The sequence below is a fragment of the Oryzias latipes genome, chromosome 2 (genome assembly GCF_002234675.1).
Source record: "Oryzias latipes chromosome 2, ASM223467v1".
Lineage (NCBI taxonomy): Eukaryota > Metazoa > Chordata > Actinopteri > Beloniformes > Adrianichthyidae > Oryzias > Oryzias latipes.
Window position 1 is genome coordinate 15,800,536 of NC_019860.2, and position 22,217 is coordinate 15,822,752.

The following is a 22,217-nucleotide window of genomic DNA, read 5'->3' on the forward strand; positions in this document are numbered from 1 at the left end:
GTGGGGGCTCTGAGCCACCAACGCATGGCATTCATCTATAATGCACTCGGCCTGTCCGTCAGATACTCCATTTCCTGTGACTAGCGCAGCGTGCCTAATCACCCGGCTCCACACAGGGCTCCTTCCTCAAAGGCAGCCCTGCTCTCGCACACAGACACACACCCGAGTCACGGCGGCAACAATGAAGACGGACGCACACAGAAACATCAGGCCCGCTGAGGCAAACAGATTATTCTTATCTGCTGAACAAAACATCTGTAAAGACTCTCACCACCACTGTGCTCTAACAGTGTCACGACCCCAGCAGCATCTCCACAGCTCCTCTTTCATCACTCAGAAAAAGCGAACCTTTCACGAAGCAGCGAAAACCCACGGTCGCATCATCAGGAGGGGGGGAATAAAAATAAGAAAAAACACACATGTGTGACTCGCGCTGAAAGACGAGCTGCTGCAGCAAGAAAGGAGGCATTTTTCCCTCCTCTTTTCTTTCAAACTCCATGTAAACAGCAACAAAAAGAGGCATGCACTCAATGTCAGTGTGTTTTCATCCAGAACGCCCGTCTGAAGGATAAACCGGCGAGAGCCAAAGTTGTCCTTTGATCCGAAGCTTCCTGCAGATCCGAACGGCTGAATGGAGGAATCGTCCGCCTTCAAGCACAAATGAAACTCCAAACATAAAAACAACATTTGGTTAACTCTGACATGGTGTGATCGCTCAGACGAAACACCAAATTACTTTTATTAGTGGTGTTAGAGGTTTTTTTCATAAAACAATAAATAATTCTAGGATATTAATTTCTAATTTGCCTCCAGAGGCCCAGAGTTTATTGTCGTCATAACGGATTGAACGCAAGTAAGAGAAAAAAACTTTAAAAGAAGCTGAAAAAGAAAACAAAACTTTAACTTTACAGGAGCAGAATAAAGAACTTAATATGACAGCCAACATATAAAAAATCGATTTTAAAGCAAACAATTTTTAACTTATTTAGTCATTTATCCATTTGTATTGAATATTTTATGATGAGTCCTTGGTTCAGAAAGAGGTACACAGGAAGGTGGAACCAGTGGCTGTAAAAGAAACACAAATTCTCTATGTTTGTCTAGGATCGGGTTGATTTTAACTTCATTTGACATAAACAATTTTACATCCAAATTATTGAATATATTAGAAAATGAAAAACACATTCCTACTAGAGACAAGAAAACTATGATAAAGAGCCAAATAAGTCCTAATCGTGTTATTTTTTCCTGTCTTTTTCATTTATAAGACTCAAAAACCAATGAAGTAACAGTTACATTTTTAGTCTATGCAATGTTAAATGTCTTTTTATTCAAATAGTAAAAAAACTAAATTCTGTTAAAAAAGAAATATTTTATAGTCTTTCTTAATATGTATACACATGAATAAATGTCACTTTCTTTAAAAAGTCAGCTCTATTCATAAAAAAAGAATAAAAAGTATCTTTAGAGTTGATTTTAGAATTTTAAAGTTCTACTCCAACCGTATTTTTTGCAGTTTCACGCTGCAGGTGAGCAAAAAATGTAATGTGTTATTTTGATAATGAATGAATGCTTTTATCAATATGTTTACTTTTTCATTCTCATTTTTATTTCCGGCGCTTCCTTAGTTGGGACCTCTCTGGGTCGGCTGCTGTTCAGCCACTGGATGGGAACCTGCATCATTGCTTAGCTGTGGTGGAGCGGTCCCCGCCTATGATGCTGTATTTGGCTGGTTATGTGGCTGTTCACACAGAGGGAGGTTCTGATTATTAGCGTTTCCAACATCTGGTTTTCGTGCTCAGCCTATTTCTCGTCGTCTTTCCCCATCAGTTAGGGGGGTGGGAGGTGTGAAAAAAGTGGGGGGGGGGGGTGGTAGGTACGGGGAGAGGGCCCTATTTTTTAAATTTTTTACTGTTGTGCTTGTTCATTTTAATTATCATACTTGTTTTATATTAGTTATTTTGTTTTGTTTTAATGTAAAGAACTTTGTGTTAAACTTTTATATGAAAAGTGCTTTATACATACAGTTTGATTGATTGATTGATTGATTGAAAATGTAAATACTTGTAGCAGCAAAGTCTGTTAAACTTCACAGCTGACGGTTGAGCCGCCGAAAATCCATCGGCATCCCCTTAAAACTGCTTCCTGCTACTTCCACCTGAGGTTAAAGGCAGCGGGAGCCTTCAGAGTGGCCCCCGAGGTTAACGCGGGGCCACGTGCCATCAATACTCCTCTGACGCCCGGATCCATACAGGCGCGCTGCGGCCACTTTGTTTACCTGTGTGTTCAGTAATTAAAATAGATTTCCTACAAACGCTCTAATCTTTCCAGAAAATGACATTGATCCAGCGTCCGATTCAAGAGCACGGCCGTGTAATTTTGTCGGCTCTCCTCTCGCTGGGCCGCCTCCTCCTTGGTGGAAAGTTTGGAAAGTCCTCGACGTGAAGGACGTCATTTAGGGTCAGGAGGGAGGGAGTGGAGCATGGAGGCTGCGGCAGAGGGGTGGCAGGAGGAGATAATAGAGAGGAAGCCTCTAACCCCGTCTAAAGCTGTCCGTCTTCGCAAATAAAATGAGATAATTATTGAGTGAACAACATTATACGCCGACGACGCACTCTTTCTTTCACCCCCCTCCAACGGGCGCGGTTGTAAATCTCAACAAACGCGGTGCTTTTGGACATTAAGTGCTCACTAAGCACAGTGGATGCATCATATTTCAAGAGCAGGCGTTGTGTGGGTGAGGAGCTGGGGAAAATGGAGTGTAATAGTTATCCATTATCTTATACGGCAACGGTGGCAATGATAATTTTCAAGTGACTCATTTCTGGAAGTACCTGCCTATTGGCCACTTGGAGAGAAGACTTTGATGGCTAATCCAAAACAACTATTCAGAGGTCACTTACTACTGAGACACTCTGCACAAGAGAAGGCTCCAGCCTCCCTCATTATTCAAATACAATCCTCACAAAGATCCGCATCACAAACAGCGGCGGCGGCAGCGGCGGCCCCCGAGTGGGCGATTACCTGCACAGCATACTCACTGGCAGAGTGGAAGCATTAACAATGCATCAACAAATGAATATATCACATGCACAGAAAGAGAGATTTGTCATCGGAGTGAAACTGTGACAGGCAAACGGCATTAACATCTCCATCATCCGTCGCTGTGAAGCAGTGTAAACAAGTCCTGCCTAAAACAAAACTTCCATATTATTCAATCCGGCTATTCTGAACGTATTTTTAGCAGGTTGGTGGCGGCGGCGGCGGCGTTTGTTTGTGTGTGGTCTCGGCTCCACATGAATGGTTACTTAACACCACACTGGTTTCCCCTCAGCAGTTAGAGAGGAACCAGCCGATGCTCAATGATGCGTCGCAGCGTTTGTTGCCGCCAGCTCCCGTGTTTGTGTGTGCATCTGTGTGTGTATGTGTTTGACGCGCTGGCATCAAGACAGACAACCCAGGAGTGAATGCCGGAGAGCCACCATCTGTGGATGCATTTATGTCTGCATGCACCGAGCAGCGACTCCACAGATTTGTTATCTCTCAAAAAAGGCCAAACAACTTGGTGCCAAATCTGTAGTCATGGAAAAAAAAAAACCCTGTCCACTTAAATGAAAGTTTTCACACTTTTAATGTTCTATGTAATGCTATGATAAACATGCCCTTATGTTTACATGCGCAAAATATCATTTAGTGAGAGTTTTTAAGGTCTAACAACTTGTTAATCAGGGTTTTGTAGTGTATCAAATGCTTGGCAAGCAAGTGAGATTAGAGTTCAACAGCAGTTGGTGGAGATTAGCGCTCGTCCTGTGTGTGTGTGTGTGTGTGTGCACACGTCTGTGTGGTGTGTTCGTGATGAGGCCCGGGGATAACCTCTACGTCCAGCTTGTGTTAATGTTTGAAGTGTCAAATCGTCTGGGTTTCACACAGATTCTCTGGCAAAAATCTGCCGGTCGGCCTCTTTGTCTACCCGTTTTCCCGTTTCTGCGTGGAAACAAATGATCCGAATCATACCCATAAACAACAGGACAAGGTGAAAGCTGGATGATAACCAATAAAGAGGTGCTTGACTGTTTTATAAAACACTGTTGAATCCTCAAACATTTATACTAGGCTAAATAAAAAGTCACAAGTACACTCTTGTTTTAACCCCTTCCTTTCATATTTGGCTTTTAATTTTGTGAATATCTCAAGCAAAGCCAAAATACCAAGCTCCAGGAAAAATGCCACGCCATGTCCTAATAAAAATAACTGTCAATCACTACTGAAAATCCTTCTGACTGCATTACAACCATAATGCACATGCTGTAAGGAGAAGCAAAGTTTGTTTATCTTGATAATACCTCCAGATCTACAACTATGTATCGCACCTTTCCCTGTCTGTCTTACTGCTAACATAGCAGGTTTTGATGGACAGTACACACCTATCCAAGATGTTTGGAGTATGATAGCTGGAAAACAAGTACAGGAGGTTAGGAGAACCCTCCTTTAACCCCATAACGCCGGAGGAGGCGCCAGCAAAACCTAAATAACAGCATTTGACTCTTCAATCGTCAATTCTATCAACGTAAATTATCTGATTCTGACGTGGAGAATAGTGTCTTTTCATATCACCCTACACATTACTATTAACTCAAAGTGTATAATGCCGCAACAGAATCAGCTGATTTATTTTGATTGAGTAAGACCAATCGACTTTTCTCTGCTTCAGAATCTGCCGGATTTACGTCAATTCGGTAAATGGTGGAAGACTTACGGTAGTCGAAAGAATGTCAACGCTGCAGCTAATGCTCCACGGTTAAAAGCTTAAAGACTGGCCAATGCTCCAAAAAGACATGTTCTGAAAAAGAATTATTATAAAGTTTAGGGGTTTATATACAAATATACACCCCCATGAGTCCACTTATTGCAACATTAACATTTTTTCCAACACAAGAGGGCATCAGCCCTTCTCTGTTTGCTTAGCTGGTCGACGGGACAAGTACAAAAAAAAAAAGATGAGCTTACAAACCTCACTTTATTCATGTTTTCTAAAGGGAAAATAGAAAAGGAGTCCTCTGTTTGCAGGATACTTGGCTGTTCCTGGAATTTCTACAACTCAAACAGAACCAGAGTCTTTTAGCTATAAGGCTCCTTTATCCTCCTTTGTTTCTGCTCAGGAGGCAGACACTGAAGCCCTCCTGTTTGACGAAGCTGACAGTTATGCTGTCATGGGGTTTCGACTACTCTGGGTTGATCTAGGAGTTATCTTTCTCATGGAAGACTCCCCTTGAGCTGCTTTTTCGTTGCAAATAATAATTTGTCCTATTTGTCATGTAACTGATGTTTGTGTTACTGTTTTGTCTCTGTTACGTTCAGAATCTAATTGTTAAGTAAGAGTAGTTTGGTTGGGGTGTTAACACCCACTTTTTCAGGGGCGGTTTCCTGCATCCTTCTCATTGGTGAAAGGATGCAGGACACTGCTGGTATAGCAGCGATGTCTGAATAACAAATACTCTCTGAATAAAAATGGGGCGGTGCACCATTGATTTAGAGGGTCTTTTCTTCTACCCCGTCACCTAATTCCATACTCAGCATTGGGGGATTCAAGCAGGTCCTGAGGGTGAACCAAACTATCAACTTGAGTTTCATAACTTTATATTTATTTTTCCTTTTTCAACCTCCTTGGGTTGATGCAAGACGAATAGACTAATCAGTTCAGATGCTTTTGAAAAACAATAAACAAACAAGCCTCTCACTTCCTTGTCTGGTGTGGCATCATTGGTAAAGATATCAAGTATACAAGAACAAGTAGCGGTCACACAAACATGCTTTGTGCTTGAATCATTTAGAGATGTCCTTGCAAAATGAATTTTGCTATGAGTAAGACTGTTTTCTGAAATGTTAGAAGACAAGCTTTCATGTGGCTGGAGTTTCATGTCTTATACATCTATATTTCTAATATTCCTGTATATTTTATAATACGGTAAAATAGATCTTTTGTTCACTTTATTTTCAAAAAAAAAGAAAATGCTTTTATATTAAATGAAAGGTTATTCTGGGTAAGTTTATTGATTTATAAAAAAAAGTCTTAAATTAAGTTCTTAATTACAAGGCAACAAAAAATGCAGTTAGTCCACTGTGAGCTAAAGTTGTATTATTCCTTAAAAACAGGTATTGTGCTTTAACAAGTACCAACATCTACAACCCAGTTGCTGCAGGAAGTCCTAAAATCCAACATTAAGAAAAGAATGAAGACTACATTACAGCTTCTGTAGCGGGTCACTTATTTGGCAACAAATATTGGTATTTTAGGGCAAAAGAAAACGTTTTTTAACCATCATTCCTTGCTGCTGGCAGCTCACTTTTTGGCTATTTTGGTGGAGAAAGCTGGAGAGATAAAAACAATTTAAAGAAAGTTATTTTTTTTACCTGTGGGGTGCAATCCTTAAATACCTTCTACTTATTTTTATTGTCTCTACAGTCCTGAATGAGTTTCATGTATGAGTGAGGGACGAGTGACGGCACGCTGACTCTGTGTGCTGTCGTTGCTAAAGTGAGGCCTGCACAGCAACCCTCAGTGCACCATACATGCTGGAATTCACACAGGTTGACTGAACAGTCCAGCAACCGATCAATAACGGCATCGATCGGCGGCATTCAGACTGAAGTGATCCTGTGGAGGGGGCGGGAGATTCTCACCAGAGCTCTCTGCAGTGGCGGGCTGGAGGACGCATTTACAGAAGCTTTAAACACATCGTGCGGATTTAAGTACCACACGGCTGAGGAGGGGAGGCGTTTGGCCGATGCATGCGTACAAATTTATCATGCGTTTTCTGCCTGTCAGGCCACTGGAAGAAGAAGCCTGGGCTTCCATGAGACACGAGCGAGCAGATTCAGGTCCTGTCTGCTCGAGTCCGAGCAGTCCGCCAGCAGTTTGTCTCAAAGCGAGGGCATCCAGTCAGCTTCGGCAGCTGAATATAAAGTTGGCTGCCGCCGCGTCTCCTCGCACTCAACTGACACAGTCGATAGCTCTGCATAATTCATGGGGACGACGGGGGCCGATGAGATGGCCTCTCGCTGAGGGCTGGATTTCAACAGTCCCAAAGTTTACTGGGGCTGGCAGACGTGTGACACCTTCAACAACTGTTTAGTGTCAGCAAAAACCTGAGAAAAACAGACCGCGTCCAAACGCTACGGCACATTTGTTGGCTTTTAAATGTGCCTCCAGGTTGAATTTTGTGCATTTAAGACACACTCCATCAGAAAGAAGTCATAAAACAAACAAAAAAAAGAGGGGGGGGGGGGGGGGGGGGGGGGGGGGTTTCATGACATCCTTGTCAGCGTCTTTTTTTGGTTTTGCAATCAATAAACACAGATCAGAAAGTTAACATGAAACCTGGAGCTTTTCTTTGCACGAATAAATGATAACACATCAGTTCAAACACTGCTCCAGTGCTGATTTCCATTACACAGACATCAATTAGCCAAACACCGGCTGTTCACAAAAGAAGATGCAAAAAAAGAAAGAACAAAAACAGACAAAAAGAGTTATTTGGAGTAAGTCAAACAGGAGGCAATAAAGAACTTCAGACTGCTTGATATCAGATCTCGGAGGAGAAATTTGATGGGCACCGATGAGCAGAAGGCATCTCAGGAGAATTGGACGAGGGAGAGATTTAATGTGATCATAGGGGACGCTCATCTTTCAGGGAACGGGGTAATAATGAGCAATCAATAACGTCCTTAACAGAGTTAGAGCCAGTGGCTGACAGCAGATGTAAGGCTCCGGCTAACAGGCTACGTCTGATCTCACATTACCACGCTGGATCTGGCTTTAACAAGCGCACACGCTCATGTTCAGGCGTAAAACATGAGCGTGCGTGCACGGACACCAGCATATGGACCATCGCACGGCAGCATGCACTCTCCCTCCTGTTTCCTGTGTTTCTCAGTCACCCACACATTTACTCTCCTCAGGTGACTTCCAGCAGCATCGTGTCATCGTCTATTGATCACTCGCTGTAATCACATTCGCGGGAGACGAGCGGTTGACTCTGCTGCGTGCACAGACTCAATGGCTTATAATGGGGACTTGGTCTTGTAGCGTTTGCAAAAAATCTAAGAAACTTTGTAATATTTTAAATATGCATTATGATTAGGTCAGACCAAAACTACCACCCTAAAGACCCTACTAAACTTAGCCTAGTAATAATCTGGTAACCAGATAAAAGTCAAAAGTCAAAAGTCTAATGAATTCAAAACTCAAGTTTACAACTTATTTTTTTTTTTTAAGATTAGATACATAAAGACTAATTTAGTCTGTTTTTAATTTAGCTAAGCCTATGAGAATTAGGGTTGAGCTAGGCTTCACAGTTCTGGTATCTATCATTCACACTCCATTAGGAGTAAATGGAAATTGGCCGTGAAGCTACATTCACGCCGCCCTCTGCAACGCGCTTTCAAGAAGCCACTTCCGATAAAAAAAGTCTACGTAAACATACATTTTGGGCTTATGTGTTCAAAACTCTTGCGTTCACATGTAGCTATGCAAGTTTCTACGACCGTTCTCAGGCTCTAGGTACAAAACGCATGGCCATTGAACCTGCATTGACACTTAAACCAGGTCGAACTTTGATCCATCAAGGAACTCAGATCTGGTAGTGACGCATGAATGATGTCTTCTTTGATTCACTGAAGCACCAACCATTTGAAAATTGATCATGGAGGAGAAATTAATAATTGTGGCTGGAATTTATGCCAGCAAGTCTTTCGTATGTCGGAACAGTGACGAGAAAGAAAAAGCCTGGAGCAAGATTCACAAGATTTGCACCGTTCTGACATTTGGTACTAAACCTCCTTCAACTGTAGGTGGTGGATATGCGCCTGGAAACAGTACCAAAAGAAAAAGAAGAAGAAGAAGACCCTCCCTGCTTGTCCATTGTGAGCACATGGGCTAAAGACATGTTAAAGAACCCACATTTAGCATGATCTTGAAAGCGCGTCAAATGCTTGGTGTGTACGTAGCTTTATGCAACAAGAATCTGACAATGATTCTCCATTTTTACGACCTTTCCCACCACTTTTTTACTAACATATTCTCAACTATTAATGTTCATGTAAGAATATACATTCTGGAGGGAACCAAACTATTGCAAAGTATAACTAATCAAATATATTAATAGGTCAGATAAAATGTTCTAATAAGTAGATAAGATAATATTATGTTTAGGTGACTACTTTTATATTCTGATAGCAAATAAAAATCTGAGAATAATTATATTTATTGTGAACATATTTCCAAGTTGATTTTAATGCCAAGAAAAGACAGCTCATGGTCTATTTGTTCAAAAGCAAAAAGAAGAAAACAAAAAGAAAATTGAAGTAACCTACTGATAAGTTAAAATGAAAATTAATTGTATCTTTATACATTAAAGAAATGTGTACTTCTTTTTTTTTTTTTTTTGGGGGGGGGGGGGGGGGGGCAAAAATTTAGGACTTCACTGTTCAAACCTAAGTTCACCAGATGGTGTAAATATATAAGATCAGAACATAAATTTTGTGTTCAGTCTAGTAAGCTATGTAACATCGAATAACATTTGATTTGTCCAACAATTTTTCAATGTTTGAATTTTTGTAGTCAACAATAAATATATCTTGTAATTACTGACATTTAAAAAATATTTCTAAGGTTTTTTTTTCTCATAAACATTTGACAATTTCAAGTAATTGAAGAGCTGTAACCAGCAAATTTGTTATGCACTATAGAAAGGATCCCTGAAAGTACAGTCTTAACCAGCAAACTTGTTATACATTTGAAACCGTTTAACATCAGAGAGAGCTGTCACTACAGGCAGGAAATAACACACACTCTTTGAACTACTGTAACTCTTCAATTAGCTTTGTTCCGATGTATTCTGAAGCCGGGAAGTACCGCTTTCCTCCATGTCAGCATCAGCTGGTTTAGGTTGATTGCGTAAACACTTCACTACTGCACAGTGACGCATATCAGAGCAAAGCTGCCCTTCTCGGCTTCAGCATCTGTGTGAATTGTAAATGGTTGAAGAGTTACAGTAATTCAAAGAGAGTCAGCACTGTCCCGGTATTCATTGGTTAATCAATAACAAAAATAAAATCTAAAATACACCAACATTTGGCGCCCTACGTATTGCCATTTGTGTCTTCTGTCATTGCTTTGTTTCGTGCAACTCACTGCAAAACCCCCACAAGGTTGTTCAAGATGTGCCTAGCGGTTATTTTGGGAGATGATTCATGATGCTAATTGCCTCAAGCCAGGGCTAACATGAAATTCTACACAGTTTTAAAACTCCTTATTAAATTTTGTAAAAAAAACAAACAAACTTACAGCTGAGTTTGACAGAATCTTTAATCTGTTGTTAGAAAAGGTAGAAAAGGCGCTATCCAAGTAGACGGCATTTACTTCAATAGAAGATCTGACAAATGGAGATATTCTTGGCAGAACACACCTACTTGCCAACTGAAGCCATTCGTGCCAAAATGGGTATTAATACTGTGCTCTCCTAAAATGGTATTTGCCACACAGAAACAAATGCTTTGACGTGTCTTCACCGACTTTCCATGGGCGTCCACTGGACCGTAAAGATTCTAGGTATACAATCAGATACGAACGTAACAGACCAGTGCAAGGAAGACAGAAAAGGATACAAAATATGAAAGAAATGAGCTGAGACAGACTCTGCAGGCCTGTATCAAGATGAATGTCATTCCACCACTGAGGTCCCATGGGGAAGATGAGTCAAGGATGAGGAGCGAAGAGTGGACAGAAAAAGCCCGAATTTCAGGCTGTGATAATTCCATTCTGGATGCTTCTACTCATCCCTTTCTTCTCTTTGTTTAACGTAATCCATCTTGGTAAAACAGTTTTTGAGCGGCAATAATGCCATGGCTCTTTTGGGACTCGTCAGCCCTCTGCACATCAACTGACAGACACTCATTCCATAGACAGTTTCATTTAGTAAACAATGTCATACTGCTGCAGATGCCCCGGTTCTTGTAAACATTTTGTACTAACAGCTGACCAGATGTGTCCTGGGGTTGCGCAGTCTCCTAGCAACAATAAAAAAAAAAAATGCTCGGGCACAACAGGAGAATATCACGTCTTAACTTGGATTTTTCAGTGTATGTCAGCCATGAAGCTCTTAAAAAAAAAAAAGTTGCTCCAGCCTGTCATTGAGCTCAGATTTACCCGTCTGTGTTTGGAATCCACCCAACCCCACCTCTTTGTCCTTGACCTAATCAAGGGTTTAGCTATCCACTCGTTGGGTTGTTGGTAGCTCCAAAAGTCTTTCTATCTTATCTGTCAATCAGCTGTACAGGAAATGAGACATACGCACACACGTGTGATGTTGCCAACAAGACACATCTGTCAACACACAGCCCGATTTCCATACTCTAGTTCAACTGGATAAATAGCTGTAGTTGTGCTTTTGATGAAAAAAATCCCAAAAAAATAGAAGACTTTTGCATTGTGTGGAAATGCAACAGGAAAAATGGCAAACTTCCATAAATCTACAAGCTCCTTATCATGAACGTGTTTGCTTTTCTTGTTTTAATGCATCATCTTCACATTATGGCCCCCCGTTTGCTCTGTCTGTCTCAAGCAAAAAAAGGCAATATGGAGAGAGAAGATGGATAGAGGCAGAAACAGAATGCTGAACAGATACACACACAGAGAAACAAAGACAAACACATGCAGTGATGGGGAGAGATAGGGAGGGATGCTGGATGTGCTTCCCGAGGGATCACTTACTCAGTATAGACACAGTACTGGAGGACGGAGCACAACAAGGGCTTCATTGGCCAAAATCTCTCCAGTTTGCACGCACACACAATCCCTCCAAGCAATATTCCTGCAAGCGCTCGTCCGCAGAGAATAACCGCATTGACTGAAGTGGAGATGAGGAAGCAGTGTAAGAGGATGATAGAATGAGGGCTGGAAGAAGAAAATAAAAGTGAAGGGGATCAGGAGAAAGCGAGAGGAGGAGTGTCCACCTGGCTGGTGTCCAGGGGAATTAAACAGTCTGTTTACCACTCTCAGCGCTCTGTTAGCCTAATGTACGGACATGTAGCCAATTGATTTGTGCACCAATAGACCTGTCCCACAGCTCAGGCAGATTACCTAGATCACTGGCTCTGCATTGAATACACATGGCTTCTCGTTGGCCCCCCACAGGCAGAAGAACGTGGATGTGGCAGGCATGCATGTACGGGTACATGTTCAGCTTACTTTCCAGGTGTTTAATGGCTGTTGACGGTTTCATAAAAATGTGGCGATTGTCATTTCCCATAAGGCAAGGGTTTAAAGCTCTGGAATATATGTACAGTATATGTTATAGACGACGCCACCCAAGTATGGTTTTGTCAAACACTTCAATTTTTTATGTATATCTAATAACAGGAAGCATGGCAAATGTTACTATGACCCTTTAGGCAGAACATTTGAGTTCTGGCTCCTTTTGGTTCAGATGAAGTTGCACATTGATGCTAGAAAGAAAGAAAAAAATCTTTGCATTTCAGGTAACAGATAGGTTTAAACAGTCCAGTTACAATTTAAGAGATCAGCAATAAATCGTTTTTGGAACAATACCATAGCTATAGCTTCAGAGATAAAGTCACCAGGTCAAAGATCAAGGCGGAGATTCCCCAGCACCTGTCTCCCTATCCACGTTGTCCAGCTTTATGAGAGGAACTCTAAGGTGTCTGGTCCTGGTAGGACACATCTTAAACCTTGTGCAATCCTAGGCACTTTAAAATTGGGAGTTGGGTCATCTAGACCCACTAGACAGTGCGCTGAATCTTTTTTCTTCAATGATTTGTGATCTTCACTGGTTTCCATGCATTACATGAAATTTTTCCACCTTTTTCATGGTAGGGAGAACACGTCAATGTAAAGGGGGGGTCATCTAAGATAGCGCAAAGGATACAGACATCTGTTGAAATGTGTCATCCATATTACCAACCCTCCCAAACAAGACAGTTTCAAGCGTACAGTAGCAGTGACTCTGCAACATGACCTTTAGGGTTAGACCTGCAACCCAACGAAGGAACCCATTTTTGTCTGCCTTTAAATGGTTTTTAGTCCCTACACAGAGTTCGTGGCTCTATACAATAAACCAGCCTGTAAATTGACAGCTTATCAGTGTGGCAGCAACTCCCAACCTGCTGTCAAGCTCCTACTTTTACCACACAAAACCAAACATTTTCTAACACAAAGAAGACAACCAACATTTGTCTGATTGGATATGATTGACATTATACTTAGATGTTCTCATTCTCATCATACCTTCTTTAATTTTGTGAACTGCTACAAACTTTAATACTATTTTAACAATGGAATGACATTCTCTCTCTAAAAAAAAAGAACAACTACACTGACTGAAATATAAAACCATTTTGAACTCATAAAAACTCAAAGAAAGTCCGATCATTAATGAATGGGAATTCTGACACCAGCATCCAGTGGTCTTTTAAGGAACTGCAATATTTGATGCTTTCTGGTTTGGAAACATTTGTGAATGGAAGTTCGGGTCTTTCAAAAATACAAGTATGGTTTCTGATTTTTATGAAGTATTTGAATTCCCTGTCTGACTGTTAGACCCTGTGCCAGACTGGGGACCGGCACAGGGAGACCCAGACTTGGGGCCCAATATAATGGATAGGCAGTAACGTGAAGGCTCCTGTGTCAAGCGATTTTTGTGTCAAGCTCTTGTTTTGGTTTGATGTATATTTTGTGTATTACAAAACATACAACTTTTTTTTTAATAACAATAAAGAAAAGCCTTTCAGTTGGCTTAATTTCAGGCTGGTGTAATGTAAAAAAGTAATAAAACAATAAATCCTTCTTAAATTTTGCAATAATTCACTTTCCCCACTGGTGTAACAAATGAGTTAAAACTGAGACTAGTGGCATCCCTAAAAAAAGTGTTCAAGTAGAACTACAAGTGAGAAACCTTTACATGTCACTTAAATAATTAACAATGTGCAGATCAATTTAAAAAAAGCACGATATTTATTAGATGTCAAATCAGATCATTCATTTTTAGCACATTATATTTTCCACAGGCTGATGATATTTGCAACTATTATGGCGTATATTGTGTAGATTTGGATTGAACGCTGCACCCGAAAAGGACAATGAAAGACCACACACGCTTAAAACTACAGTTATCCATGTGTACGACCGAATGGTGAGAATAATTCCACATTCTCCACACTTTTCACTCATGTCAGTGTCCCACTTGATAAGCATGAAAATCCATTTATCTACAAAGGAACTGTACGGTCTGTGTGGGACAATGTCTCTTTCATAGTGGCTTGCAGGCCCTTTTTTTTTTTTTTTTTTGGTCCACAAAGCCACCCAACTGACTCCACCACGTCTGTAATAGGCCACATGCATTTGATATGGACACATCAAGGGATCTATTCCGGTGGGTTTCGCCGCGCATCAAGAGTAGCAGGACTGCTTCACAGTGAAAGCAAGATGCTCTAAACATAAAAGAACAACGGCTGCAACGGCAGACGCAGCTAAAGCAAAGAGGAAAAAAAAAAAAAGAACAATCGCATTCGAGTGCCGTGTACGCTCTCCCTCATGGTCGCAACACGAGAAAGCCACAGAGAACGGGGGGGCCTGCTGTCCGGCTCCAGAGTTATTTTCGATGGCTCAAAGTTGAACTGAAGGACACCGATCTAGAATTAGACCTTCAAGAAGAAAGAGGAGGTGCAGCAGCCAGATTACAGATTACAAAGTGGGATTAAACGTACGGACTAATACAGCTCACCTACTGTCGTTCTCACGTTCAGCCCTTTGGATTATGCTTCAGACAAATTGCACAGACAGCAAAACTCGTGAGAAGAAGAAAAAAAAAAATCCCTGGAATTTTTCATTTAAGATCCATCCACAATATTTTGGCTCATCTAATCCATATTTGTGTAAATGAGATGCAGAAAGCTTAAACACACTAAAACCGCAGAGACTCTGGTATTAACAATGATGCTGCGTCTTAACCAGCCTCCGGCTTAATGCAACTAATGAATGAGAAAATGCTAGCAGGCTAACGGCACTAATTCTCCTTCACAGGCTATCATGTTGCAGCCCGGAGACGGATCAATACCATTTGCTCAACACACAGGAGGCCTGGGAATCTATAAAAGGGCTTTTATTGAGTAATTAAACACCCATTACTGTCCCGTGCAGCCAAACAATAAATTTGATCAGCCTCTCAGGCGCAGATCCAGCCGTGATTAATACTCAGTACATGCGTGACATAAAAAAGACCACAATGACATTTTGCTACGTCCCATTTTAGACCCTGTGTACCGAACACGGGACGGGAATGCAGCAGTTTGAAGGTTGTTTGGTGTCACCTTCCTTTGGGGTTTTACAGGTTTTGTGTTTGTTTTTAGAACTAACCATCCGACCCTCAAATAAACTCGCTTTTACCACTTTGGAAAATATTTCAACGGCTGCTTTGTGAAATCAATCACTTCAAACGCAAACGGGTTCAGGGACGCCCTTTCTTACGGGACAACAATTAAACAAAACCCAATAGATAAAAAGAATGTAGCACCAGCAGGCTGGACAGAATGTAATAAGGGTCAAAAAAACTGATTACATTTTTGACTCAATTCTACACTTTTTACATTTTTAAAAGAAAACGTTTCTTTTTCTGCTTATCAACTAGTTAAAATATTTAGCTTTTTTTTTTTTTCAAATCAATGACTCCTTAATCTACAGTATGTAGATACATATTTTTAGAATCAACATTTTATTCAATTTGTGAACTTTGAAAATTAATCCAAACAAAAGAGGATTAGTTGTGCAATAAAATATATAACCATCACTGTCTGGAAAATAATTTGTAACAAAACAAAAGTTAAAAAAAATTCGAATCGTGACTTCTTTTTTTTTTCATGCTAAAATTTTGTAATAGAGGTCCAAATTACCTGGAAACCTGACTTTAATCTCATTTTGGTCCAGTGATATTTGGCAGCAATAGCAGAGAGAAGTGAAAATGTAAGATATTTTACCAAAAATAATGCATCAAAACTTTTTCACTGCTATTCGCGTCTATAAGTTTGACACAAACGTACAAGGATTTGTATCGCTTGTGACAAAACCAACTGTTAAAGTGCTGCCGTATAACAGTCGTCTTAGCTTTTCTGAGTAAAAAAGCCAGAGATTTGTTTGATTTTTTTTTATTCTTGTCGAATTTCCCATTTCCCACATTTCTTTCCACACTTTCACAATTCACAAACCTGTCACAATCCCATCCTTGTTAGGGGGAATATTGAGCCTTGTTGAGCCCACAATATGGCATCTGGGTGATTCTCCTAAATATGAATGGCCCATTCAAGGGGCTCAATGCAGGCGCTTGGCAGTGGCCCCCTTCCCCCCCTCCCTCCTCCGTGCTCAAAACAATATTCCTCGCAGCAGTCTTGGCACTTTTCCTTGAAATCAACAAAAGAGGAACTTGAAACTGTCCCTGAAACCCTCAAAGCATTAAGCCTCTGTGAGATGCAAGTACTTGGCACAAGCAGAGCGATTTAACAACAATGGGCAAATCATACAGTGCTTTGTGAGATTTAGGGGATACAATAGCACTCCGTTTCCAAAGCACACATTAGTAAGCATGTCATTGGGACCCCCCGGGGGGATTTGAGCAGCCTAGAGGATTGTGTAGTGAAGAGGATAAATATATGTTACCGGGCAAGAAGATGGCTCTCTGCCAGCGCCTCCCTCCCTCAACATCTTGTGGGTTAGAGTGCGAGGCATACATTAATAGAATAATCCTGCAACCGCACAAACTTACCCACAAACTGAACCCATTTGGCTTTTAAAGTGTGTGCATCGCATGACATCCAAAAAAAAAAAAAAAAAGAAATCAATTTGCGACCATTGAGCAGAGCTCAGGCGCCGCCGACGAGCGGAGATTATCGCGAAAAACGGCTCCAGCCGAGCAAATGAAACGGGAAAAAGAAAGAGTTGATAAAAATGTTAGGCGCTTGCAGCCATGCTGACCTCGGAGCGCTAAACAAAAACCCAACAACGGACAAGCAGACACCCACTCAAAAGTCAATACCATGCGTGCCTCCTCTTCCTCTTGTATGGTTAATGCATGATGCCAGGTAGGGGAGACAGACGGAGAGTAGGATCTCATTATGCGCTGCGTGCTATCATTAGCCATCTACCACATGTGTCCATCCTGCCAGCGGAGTCACACAAGCAACATCCTAATGTTCTCGCCGGCTTCCTGTGGGGAAACTTGGCCAACACACACACACACACACACACACACCCAAGCATGCAACAACACAATCACATGTGTGCATACAAACACCCTCCTGCCCAAGCCAACTCGGATTTGTGGTTTAATTGACGTGGAAAAAGATGTTTAATTCCATCCTAATAAATATTTGATTTCACTGCAAACTAAATGTCTTTATAACTAGAATATAAAGTCCATTGTCTGGTTTTAGGCTATGAAAAAGGACACAAATACGCGGATTTACCTACTTTAAAAAAAAGTTATACATACTTGAGTAAACTAGTCTAGTAGTTACACTATCACTACCAAAAAAAAAAACTAAAGGGGTTTGCTTGTATTTGTTCAGAACCAAAAAAAGGGGCATATGAAAGAGTCATGCTAAGTGCCTCAAGCCCCTTGCTGAACAAAAGTGTTTACAGAGATTGAGAGTTCGCCGCAGCCCCTGCGCTGGAGCTGCAGTTGTGCTTGCAGTCGGGAGGCCACAGGAAGCCGGTGATGCTGCGCCACACGCCCAGCCACTCAGCATCCTTTGTGTCCGTCCGCCTGGCAGCCCTCCAAGCTCAAAAAAACACACAGAGATGGGCTCTCGCAGCCAAGCAGCCATTGTTGGATAAGGCGCGCGCACCCACCCAACAAAACGAAGAAAAATAAGGCAGAGTTTTGCCAAGTTCGTTTCCAAACGCTTGGCTAATCGAGACGTTCAAACTGAGCCAGGAGGTACGGAAGAGGAGGGGGGGTAAGAGGAAATGGAGGGGGCAGCAGACTGCCACCTCCTCTCTGAGGCTCTCCGCTCATCAGATCATGAAATAACCCAGCCAGATCCGGAAAGACGCAGTAGAGGCCAGTTTTTTCCTTCAAAAAATAGTCATATGAAGGAAAAAAAACTAAAGAGCTGCTGATGTTTAGACATTATTTCAAAAAAAAATTTTTCAAAACAAAAAAAATCTGTTTTACATCCCAATAAAGACGTTTTAAACCATCATTACTTTTTAATGACGTTTTCAGCATATTTGACACCTACACGAAGCTAAATGTGTTGATTTCTTCTGAAAAAACTGAAGCCAGGAAGGCCGCGGAGGAGCAAAACGGGTTTAGTAAAGCGAGGGGGGAGCCTGCTTAAAATGACGAAAAGATGGGAATGAAAGTCTAAAACATCCAAAGCTTTGATTTGATTAAAAGCAGAAGGGAAGAACACACATCGAGTTGAGTTTTAGAGGCAAAGGTGATGCTTTTAAGGGTGGATTTAGGGCGCAAACGAAGGCTTACACTGATACAGAATTTTAAGTTAATGTCCTATTATTTTTGCCAACTTCCTGTTGTAACTTCTGCATGAATTTGAAATGTGCAGGCGTGATTTTCGAATCCTCTTTGCGAGAAGCATCAGCAGGCGTCCGACTGATAACTCCAGAGTTTGTAGAAGAAGTTGGAAGACATAAAAAGGAAGGGGAGGGGGGGGGACTTTGTCAAGAAAAAGAAACTGTCAGGACTAAAGATAAGCCCTCACCGGAGAGTAAAAAAAAAATTTTTAAAAATGCAGCCAGCGTGGAAGAGGGGGGGAGGCAGAGAGGATCACGGTGTCAAGGATTTTTCAAGAATTGGCGTCCGCTCATCTACGGAGGCAGCGGTCCCGCCGACAGCTGCTTGCCATCTCTGGGAAAAAGGACCTGGGACGAGTGAGGCTGGGCGTTGGGGTGGGGGGGAGGCGGGGGTGCTTGTCAGCGAGACGCACAAAGATCTGCACCGCAGTTAGCTGACACAAAGCCCGGCACCGTCTTCTGGGACGGACAGAGGAGGGAAAATAAGTGGACAAAGAGTGAAATAGATGAGTCGAGGCAGGCTGACGCACTGTCGAGCGGACGGGGAGGGGAGATGGAGGAGAGCGAAACAGACAGACAGCTCCAACGGGGGATTTGTTTTATTTGCATGCGCGGGGCTCCCGGGGGGTCCAGCTCCGCTCGGAGAGCACGGAAGACAACACTTAGCATATTTGCTAAAAGATGACAACCCCGCCGTTTGAAGACGCTGTCAGGATGAGGACGAAAGCGCGGCAGCAGACGCAGAAAAATGTCTTTGTCTGAAAAAGGACCACAGCATTTCTTGTGCTGGGAGTCCTGCGGGGCAGGCGGGATCCTCTGCTAAAACAGCTTTTAATGGTAAACATTACAGACTGATAGAAGGTGTCAGGATCATTTATTTATGCGGCCCCTCTGGGAGCGTCTCCGCCATCCTCGCCGCTCTCTGCTCATCCGAGGGTCCGGATTTGGAGAAATAAAGTAAAGAGGCACCTGTTTGGGAAGCACAGTCTCTCCTGGTTCTGTTATGTCTGCTCTCTCTGTCCCCATTAGCGAGTCTGCCGGAGACGCCAGTCGATACGTTTGGCGTATAATGAGAGGGATCATCACTGCTGTCACCGTTCCACCTGTGCGCAACTCCATCATCTCCACCTGAGCTCTTAGAAACCCTCCAGACGACCATGAGGGTCAGTCATAGCAGCGTAGAAGCCGTACGCAGAACATATATATAAATATATATATATATTTTTTTAGTTTCTTAAAGAAGGCCACGTAAGCAGGTTGCAACACGCGAGCAGAAGCAGGTGTGTGCGTGGCAAGGAGTAAGGTCAGAGGTCGAGTCCTCACTAATGGTTTCCACCAAAACGCCTTCAGATCCCTGCAACCCGGCTGATGCAGCCGCATGGACCATGTCCTCTAAACATCGGAAAGCTCGCGAACAAAGAGGCTGAAAGCCAAAACTCTCCGTCAAATTACAGAAAAAAATGTGATTACTTAATGACTTAATGTTGCGTCTTCCTCCTGTCAAACTCATGCAAAATATTTCTCTGCACACGTTCATCCCACCCGATAAAGTTGAGAATTTTAAAAGTAGAATGAACTGATTTTTATAGGAAGAATTGAATTAGAAAAAGATGCAAATGAAGCCGTCAATAATTTAAAAACATCATTATTTCAGGACTAATAAAAAGGTAAGCTAATAAAGATTAAAAAATAAAAAAACACACACACCAAAATAAAAAAAAGAAATGTTTTTGTTCCCTTTTGAGTATGAAATGACGCAAAAACATATAAGGGTCAAAAATAACAAAAAGAAAAGATTCTTACCATAGACGCTGCTGCTGCTGCTGCTGATCATGTCGTGCTGAAAGAGGAAGAGGAGATGAGAGGGGGTATTAATTTGGGGGAGGAGGAAGGTTTTCCTCTCAAACACAGGAGGAAAAAAAAAGCTTTAGATTACAAGATACTGTTTGGATTTCAGGGTTGGAGCTGCGCGTCTGAGCAACTCAATAGTCTAACCTACATGCATCTCATTAGAAAGTGGAGCCGAAAATCAACTGGTGCCGCTCCGTGACTGACTGCGGTCAGCCCGATCCTTGATTTGGAAATGGCAAATGAATCGAGGGGAACTTGTTGTAACGGCGCTGGCGCAGCCGCCGGCTGAACGCCTCAGTCTGCGCGCAAGTTGGATTTATTTATTTTTTTACGCTCACAACGCAAAGCCGAAAATCCTGCAGTTGGGTCTCCCTCTGCAACAACTGAGCAGCGGCGCAGGTGCGCGGCTTGCTGTCAGATTACCGCAAACACCGCAGCTTCTGCGGCGGTCCAACCATCGGGACAAAACTTATCAAACCGCAAAGGGACGCGCGCGTTTTTTTTCCGCCCCCAGAAACGGCGTCTGCTCTGACCGCTACGACTACTATCTGCAGACGCAGCGGATACGCGCACTGCCCCCCCCCCCCCCCCCCCCCCCCACCTTACCTGGATGTTTCTTCCCCCTCTCTTCTTTCTTTCAGGTTGACCTCTCCCGTGGGGGGGTTAGGGTCGCATCGATCCCGGAGAGGAGCTGTGCCGATGAACGCGCGGTGGAGGTTAAGCCGGGCTGGCGCGCAGCTGAAAGCATCCCAAGTTTACGCAGGAAGCTCTGACCGCAGCCTCTGCCATGTTGGAATTTCACCAGCCCGAACAGCTGCTTCTTGCAATGACCAGTGCGCTGCCCACTGCGCATGCGCTCTGTGCGAGGCGATGTGTGTGCGCGCGTGAGTGTGTGGGGGGAGAGAGGGAGAAAATTCAAATTACTGCCTGTAAGGTTATTATGAGCGACCGGTTTGAGCGGTTAGATGGTAACATGACGGAGGAACGGATTTGAAAGGCGAAGGCTGGAGGAGAGAGGGGGTGACAGGGGCGGCTTTAGTGTTTCTGTGGCTCCAGGCAAACATAGGCCCCACAAACACACTTCAACACTGTTTCCCCCTCCAAAATTAAATATATACTTAAAAAAAATAAAGACAAAAAACGGAACAAAGTTTATGCCCAAACCAAACTTTTGCTTTAATACACTTGCACTTTTTTTTACATCAAAGAGACGTTTTCCCTGCATAGCTAAATGAAGTATCTGCTGCTTTGAATAAAAAAAAAAACCTTGTTGACTTAATGTAAATGGATGCAGAGTTGGATTCACATCACTAAAATACCTTATTATTATTCTTTTTTTTGTAAAACTAAAATACTGTGATCCCTCACTTTATCCATCAAATATTTTCTATGCCATTTTGCATCCTTTTTTTTTAAATTAATTTAAAAAATTGTTAACACTGCACCCTACATCCTGATTGGTTGTAGACCTTGTCAATTAGTCTCCTCCATGCCGTGTCTCCAATACAGAATGTGTTCAGTTTACTAAATTAATATAAACCTTCGATCGCGATAAGATCCTTATTTTCATTTTAATAAACCAGACTTATTTTGCTGTGAAGGTTTAAGCTTCGAGAGTTTAATCAAGAGAGAAAAGGGTTAAAATGTTCATGTATGTCTGAGAAAAGTTTAGAAAGCGTGTAGTGAGGGATTTTACAGTCTTCAAAAAAAAAAAACAGCTGTAAATCTACTTTGTGAATTTTACCTACCGAGGGTTAATTTTAGC

At 42.1% G+C, this 22,217-nt stretch overlaps 1 protein-coding gene across 1 annotated transcript in view; it reads right to left on the reverse strand.

The window, feature by feature from the left end:
• LOC101162817 (fidgetin) overlaps positions 1-21,533 on the reverse strand; it is a 38,658-nt gene extending 17,125 nt beyond the window's left edge. The window contains exons 1-2 of the mRNA XM_023965298.1: positions 21,059-21,533; positions 20,405-20,441 (exon numbers count right to left, since the gene is read on the reverse strand). Of these exons, the coding sequence (XP_023821066.1) occupies positions 20,405-20,435 (31 nt within the window). The 5' untranslated portion in view covers positions 20,436-20,441; positions 21,059-21,533. The remainder of the gene's footprint in view (positions 1-20,404; positions 20,442-21,058) is intronic.
• Between the last annotated feature and the right edge of the window lie 684 nt (positions 21,534-22,217).